At 42.7% G+C, this 7243-nt stretch overlaps 1 protein-coding gene across 1 annotated transcript in view; it reads right to left on the bottom strand.

The window, feature by feature from the left end:
- fam20a (FAM20A golgi associated secretory pathway pseudokinase) overlaps positions 1 to 4735 on the bottom strand; it is a 9505-nt gene extending 4770 nt beyond the window's left edge. The window contains exons 1-4 of the mRNA XM_032502160.1: positions 4020 to 4735; positions 2126 to 2319; positions 1871 to 1921; positions 265 to 343 (exon numbers count right to left, since the gene is read on the bottom strand). Of these exons, the coding sequence (XP_032358051.1) occupies positions 265 to 343; positions 1871 to 1921; positions 2126 to 2319; positions 4020 to 4387 (692 nt within the window). The 5' untranslated portion in view covers positions 4388 to 4735. The remainder of the gene's footprint in view (positions 1 to 264; positions 344 to 1870; positions 1922 to 2125; positions 2320 to 4019) is intronic.
- Between the last annotated feature and the right edge of the window lie 2508 nt (positions 4736 to 7243).

Below are 7243 nucleotides of genomic sequence, written 5' to 3'. Positions count from 1 at the left end.
CACACACACACAACCGAGACACATCAAGTGATCAAGCTTAGTTAGTCTGTAATCATCATGACACATACTAGATACTAGGTGATTTTATAATGTAAAATAACATAGGACATAATGTGAGACAATGCACTGTATTATAATGTATATAAGTTAAAAATGGATCGCAGAACCACAGTGCTATACTACCTGTTGGACATTGGCATAAAATCATTGATGGTGCTTTATATAGACAATGGGGACTCAATCAAATGTAGATTCAGTCCTCACCTCATTGGTTTGAACATGGCTTTAGCGTAGTTTTGCATCTTCAGAGCCAGTTTCAGGTGATGTCCGCTGGGCTTCACGACTAGAACAGAGACACCGACGGAGAAATAAATATTGTCTTTACATTATGAAGAAACCTAGATGTTAGCTTGACAAAAGTAAACACCGAGCGCCAGGTAACCGAGTCAATATTTGTTTGTTTTTTTAGCTTGATGCCCCAGAGGCCAGTTCAAACTGGAATACCCTGTAGATCTGCCAGTTCCCTGTGATAAAGTAATTGGGGATTGGTCACACAGCTCGGGGTCTGCTCTCTCAGCGACTTGCGCTGGCTTCTCTCTGTCTGGCTGTATGTTATATCACAGCAGTAGGCCGGACTAACCACACACACGCCTTCCCCATGCTGGGCTCTGGGAAACTATTACTAGTCATCATACAAGGTTTACAATCACTACTATTTTCTGGAAACAAATTCCTGTTCCTGGCCAATAAAAAACGGTTGCTCTTTGGTTACTAAAATAATGAGAAAGCCTTTAGAAGGTAAATATAAACGGAGGGGACAAATCGTTTTGTAGCATTTCTTTTTTGGCAGGAAATGCTGTTTGTGTGGTAAGCCACTTCACTTCACACAAAAGGCTGTATATAAAAAAAAGTTATTATAATAAGCAAACGTGTAAGACTGAAAATGCTGAAAAATTACAGCTCTTTTAGCAATCCAAATTGACTTTAAAGGTCCCATATTGTAAAAAGTGGGATTTCCATGTCCATTTGATTACAAAGCAGGTTGAGGTGCTGTAAAAATACTGTGAAAGTATCAAAACACTCAATTCACAGAGAAATGCACACAGCACGCTTCACATCACAGCTATACTATATAAAGGTAGAAAGTAACACTACCGAGGCAGGCGCTAAAACGGAGCGTTTCAGACACAGGGTGAATGCAGGTATGTTCAGAGAGACAGAATGAGAAAAATAATGTGTTTTTTAAACTTAAGAGCATGTAAACATGTTTTAGTAGAGACCTAAAATACAAGCATAAACCTGAAAATTCGAATAATATGGGACCTTTAATGTTTATATTTTACATGGAAAAGTGTACTACAGCCTTCACACATGCATTTGCTACAATAGCATCTATTTCAAGCTTTTTAAAGCTTCGCCAAGAACCTTTTACATTAATTATCCATCCAAAACGTTAGAATGTTGCTCAGAGGTATGGTAGTAGGAGATGACAGTGTAGGTGGCGGCTGGTGTGTTGGTTGAAGCCTGGAAGTATTGGCTTCCCTCAGAGCACGCAGACATCAGACATTTAATTAAGAGCTCTGCCTTTGAACACAAACCCACGCCTGCTTTGTTGCACCACAGCAAAGTGTCTAACAGACAAGACAAATCTGGATTTTGATGCTGAACGAAAAACGAAAACTCCTCGCTATCACAAAGGCGGCAGTGTTTGTCTCTGACGGTACCGACAAGCACAGAGAGAAAAAAATAGAGATGAAACAAAGGGGCTAGTCAGAAATCAAACACGCTGTACATAAACTATAGAGCTACATATGATGATACATATTAGATAAAGTAGATCAAACAGATATAGAAATCTAATTGACCATACCTTGGGTACAATCACATGCTCCTTTTAGGGCCTTCTCATCTTGAGTGTAATCTGTAAGAGATGAAGGTTTGTAAGCTCATAATTTTGCATTAAAAGTGTATCATGTAGCATTTTAACGTCCATAATTCAGAACCACAAGGATTTGGACACAGATTATTGGAATGTCTAAGAGCCTCTATAATCCAGCACTGAGTCAGAAAACATTTTTTCACTTTTACAGATGTTTTAAATTCCATCCATCTGTCCATCCATCACCTGCGCTGACGACCGCCATGCTCTGCATGTCCTTGACAAGTTGTGGTATAGCAGGGTCGTCGCGGGAGTACAGGGCATAGCGGCTTATTCCCAGGTGGAACTTCAGCCAGCTGGCGTTGGGGTCAAAGGTCACTTCCTGTTCCGTCACACTGATGTTGGACATAGCCGCTGCCTCGCTGTACATCTTCATATGCCTGAGAAATTAAAAGCCGAACAGAGGTTAACTGCGGAAAATGAATTCATGTGATATTACAAGAGACGGACATGTTTTTCTACATTTTCTGGCTGCAGACAGGTTGTGAATGCCAACGAGTTTGCTGACTGAAAGAGACCAGGACCCTTGCTGTGCTGTTGCTAAACCTGGATTGCTTAGCTTTAAACAAATCCCCTGCTTGGCAATCACTTCTTACAACACTTTGTAACGGCAGTATTACATTTTGGTAAAAAACACAGATTTTAAGTAGTACTTTGGTGGCAGGAATCCATGGCAAAGTGCATTCAACAGGTTTTCTTAGCAGCAGCTTTTACAAGAATGTGTTTGAAATGAAAGTGGATATGAGGAACTACAAGAGGATGCAGACATTTACTAAACTGTTTATATAAACTTGTTTTATTTGCCAATTTCTCCCTGTGGCCCAATTTTGCATTCAAATATAGAATTGTATTGGTTGTCTTTTGGGCTCTCTATTGTTTTTAACAGCAGTTGTAACAACATTTGAAAGTTCCACAGCCTCCTCTCCTCTCTGCTATACTTACAGCCTGAGCAACAAGAAGTCAGAGATCAAAACAAATCTGTGGTGAGAGCGGCACCACATCGCCAGAACTGACCGCACTGAGTGGGAGACGCTCATTTCCCAAACCAAACAAATCCATCACGGACTGCATAAAGTGCCGAGGTAATAGAGAAAATGACTATAAATATGAGCCAGCAGTCACCCATTGAGCTAAGGTGAGAGATCAAGGTAATCAGGACAATGGGCAAGTGCGATCGGTGTTGAGTCACACACAAGATAGTATAGTGGAAGTGGAGAATGTTTCAGTAATGTTTCAGAATGTTTCAGTTTTGCCAGTAAGCGCAAACACATACACAGGTTGAACAGTACATTTATTTATGACCTGTTATCTTATTCAGCATTCAAAAATCCCTGTTTTTTTACTGTTCATTTGAAAAAAAAAAAAAGCTCTCCTATGTGGGTTTGATGTAATGTTGAGATACTACTGCAGGATTTCGCAAGTCTTAAACAAGCCTTTGGGCTATCCATTGTTTTTGTGCACATTCATAAAAGGCAGCAGAAAGGGGAGAGATCCATTGCTAATATTTCTCCTTATTTTCCACCGTGAGAGCCCAAAATCTGTATCTCTCTGAGGGAGTGCACTCAGACAGCCTCACAAGCCAAAGACAGCTACGGCTCCCACAAATTAAGATGGGCTTTAGCAGTTTTAAATCCTTGTTTGCCTTTAAAGAGAGCATTTCAGAGCTCTCAGAATGGCATGTTTGCCAGGGTTTTGTGCCATCAACCCACTTGACATTGGACTTTCATGACGCAGAGAATGTCTACACATCCTGATGTCTGTCCGTGGGTTTACATTTGTTATCATGAGCAAATTCACAAGTGTGTTTATGTGCATGGATGTGTTTGTGTGCGTCTGCGGTGGGTTTGGCCTTGATGTCAATGAACCCTGTCCCGAGACCGCAGCCAAGATCCAACGTGCCCCTCCACAATGAAATGTCAGCCAACATGACCATGCTCCTCTTTCACAATAAAGTTGAGCAATACAAACCACATTTAGATTGTTGTCAACCATTGCAAAATCATTTGCACTGTGGACAGAATTAGCAATTTCTAAATGGGATTTTTTTTTTAAATCCAGAGAAATGACACTAGAAACTGACCTTTCCCAGCGTGACACCTTCTTCCTGTAGTACTCCATCAGCTGCTCCGTCTGCAGCAGCCTCTCCTCCGGACCCAGCACCGGAGGCTGGATGTTATACAGAGGGTGAGCAAACAGCCTTCCCAACTTTGAGCCCCCATCAGCAGGTTCAGGCGTGGTACCATCCAGTTGTCCAGAAGTGAAGTTGTAGAGCTGCGGGGTGGCGAGACCCCCGTGCATGGGAAGGGTGAGGTTGTTGGGACCACATTGGCAAAAGTGTTCTGACCCTTGCCCCACGCTCCGCAGCTTTGGTAAGAGGATAAAGTAGAGGTCAGCGGAGAAGATGGCTGTGAGGGTAGCAGCTAAGACGAGGCGGTCTCTCCTCATCATTGAAACAGAGAAGGGGGAAAATGTGGAAAGAGAAAGCTGAAGAAAGTCCTGACTACGTTCTGCTCCAGAGAGTGCGAGGCATCACTTGTAGGCTGCCTCCTGTCTCCCACACAGTCAGCCAGGCAGAGGCGCGAGGTAAGCAGTCAGAGGTTGGTCCAAGTCTGTCTCTTTCTCTTCTCTATCTGTGTGTTTGCAGTCTGTTCCTTCCAGCCTCACTTCTCCTCCTCCTCCTCCTCCTCCTCCTCTTTCCTTGGCAGCGACTGAAGAAAGAGCCGAGCCGAGAGTGAGCATGTGTTTGCAGCAGTCATTGACAGTTTGGCTGCTTCCAGGGACCTGCTGCTCTGAGGACGAGAGAGTGAGTGACTGAGAGAGAGAGTGTGTGTGTGTGAGAGAGAGTAGAGAGGAAGTATGTGTTTAAACTGTAGGTGTGTATGTGCAGGTGTGTACATAAACATCAAATGACACGCTAGTAGATTGAGAGGGAGTGAACCCTGTAGAAGACACACATAAACACACTCTCTCTCACCCACCCACACACACACACACACACACACTCTGAAGCAGAAGTCCTTGGGAGCAGGAAGGGGCGGAGACAGTGCTCAGCTTCTTGTCACAGCAGATCTGAATGAAACCACGTCCAGCTGGCGTATCCACTCCGATATTATGCATGTTTGTGTGTGTGTGTGTGTGTACAAATGCAGGTCCAAGTCCAGTTTTCAGTCCTGCGTGTGTGTGTGTGTGTGTGTGACTTGCCTTGACATCCCAAGAAGGCGTGGTGATTCCCTTCCTTTTGTCATCTTCCAGTCTCCTCCTCATTAAGTAAAGTCCATTTTCACTCCTCCTTTATCGCATCAAATCTTCTCTCCTCCTCCCATCCCTTTCTCATGTCATCCCTGCTTCAAACTTTTATCCTCTTTGCTCCTCTGCCAGCTTTTCTTTTCTACATCTCGCCTCCCTTCTCCCTCTTTTTTTCCTTCTCCTCTCTTTTGCCACAGACCTCCGGTCTGTTTTGCTCTAGGCAAAATTTCCAGCTGCACTTTTCTTCCTGCTGCAGTTTCCCACTCATGAATCCCTCGCTTTTTCTCCCTGTCACGTTGATCAACAGAGATGTGCAGGTTCAACAAAGGCAGTGCTGGGGAAAAAATAGGCTAATACGAATTCTTGCACAACTTCAAAATGAGGAAACACAAAGGGGAAAAAAAAAGGCTACAATGTAAGAATTAGGACTGCTGCATGTTGCCCGTTGCAGCTCTAAAAGCCCTCTAAAAGCTGCTTTACACTGAGGCAATTAAGACGTCACAGGGCATTTCCCAGCCTGCATTTGGCTGTTGTTACTGTGGAATTTTGGAACATCTGTCGTGTGTGTGTGTGTGTGTGTGTGTGTGTGTGTGCAATTATGCATGTCTGGGAGTTGTTCTTCAGGGTGTTTTACCCTTCTCTGAAGAGAGATTGAGAGAAGTCTTTGCTGATGTTGTAAATTAGTCAAATGAATCTTAACCTGTCATTTAGCCGGATTGTTAAAGAGCTTCTGTTTATCCTCCTTCCCCCCACACACAGACACACACAGACACACAGCAAGGCTAAGTGGGTGAAGTTTTTTCAAAGAACACAGTTACAGAAACAAAAAGAGATTTTTTTGTTTGTCCACTTTTGTATGATGTAAGAAAGACCTAATTTTAACCAGCAGAAATCCCATTTTTCTCGGAACTGTGTTTTAAAACTGACTTCCCACAACTAAATGTTCCACTGTCTCACTGAGAAATATATGAATATGTCAATTAGTTTTTATTCTGCTGCACAAAGAAAAGGTACAAATAAATTGTTTTGGTTGACAATGTAATGTCAAACTGTCTTTACTACAGACAGTTTGCAGTAGCAGCAGACAAAAGATATTTCTGACAACACAACACATTTCACTAATGCCATGTTGTCTTGGCGATGCCTGAGGGGGCAAAAGTGCGGTCTAGATGACTTGCCCTGTTTGTCCCATCTGTGTCAGTTTGTATTTATCCCAGAGAAACAAACTGGAGAAAAGGCTCTGCCCTCACTTCCTCCCACGCTAAAACATCCAGACCGGTGCTTAAAATAAACAGGTTTTTCAGGAGGAACATGCCAAAGAAGTTGCAAAATTGAATAGAAAATAAGCAAAAATGGGCCATTGAGTGTTGCGTCACCAATTTGTGCAATTCAGCAGAGCTGTGATGACAAGTACAGGGTTGGGATGGCTCAGATGTCTGTCGGTCTGTCTGTCTGTCTGGGTGACCCAGTTACAAATTTCAAGACATTTCACTTTTACGGATAAAAGAATTACAACACTAAGGATATTGTGTAGCTGCTGCTGAGGACATCCATAGCTAAACAATTTTAAGTGGTAGTTCACCAGTTTGGAAGATATTTGACAGACATTTGATTGACATTTAACAGATAGCTTGGCTCTGTCAGAAGGTAACAAAATGTTATGTAACCAGACTCATTTTTGGACTAGTGTCTACGATGGTTGCCCGGCAACTTAACCCCATGTCATTTTTTACACTACACAAAAAAACAAGATATAATATGTTAAAGTGCCCATATTATGAAGAAAAAAAATAACTTTTTCTGGGATTTTGGGTGTTAATTTGTGTCTCAGGTGCTTCCACACACATACAGACTTGGGAAAACAAACATCCATGTTGTTTTGAGTGAGATAAAGGTTTCTGATTGTCCTCTGCCTTCAGTCTCCAGGTGAGCTGTTCAAAATCTGCCCGGCTTTCTACGTAGCCGAGACGAGGAGGCTAACTGTAGCATGCTAGTGCTAGCATGCTAGCTCGTTCCCAATGGCAAAACACTGCTACAACACACACTAGTTCACCATAA

Source organism: Etheostoma spectabile, chromosome 21 (genome assembly GCF_008692095.1).
Source record: "Etheostoma spectabile isolate EspeVRDwgs_2016 chromosome 21, UIUC_Espe_1.0, whole genome shotgun sequence".
Taxonomy (NCBI): Eukaryota; Metazoa; Chordata; class Actinopteri; order Perciformes; family Percidae; genus Etheostoma; species Etheostoma spectabile.
The sequence above is the reverse complement of the archived record's forward strand: the minus strand, read 5'-3'. Positions and strand labels throughout refer to the sequence as shown.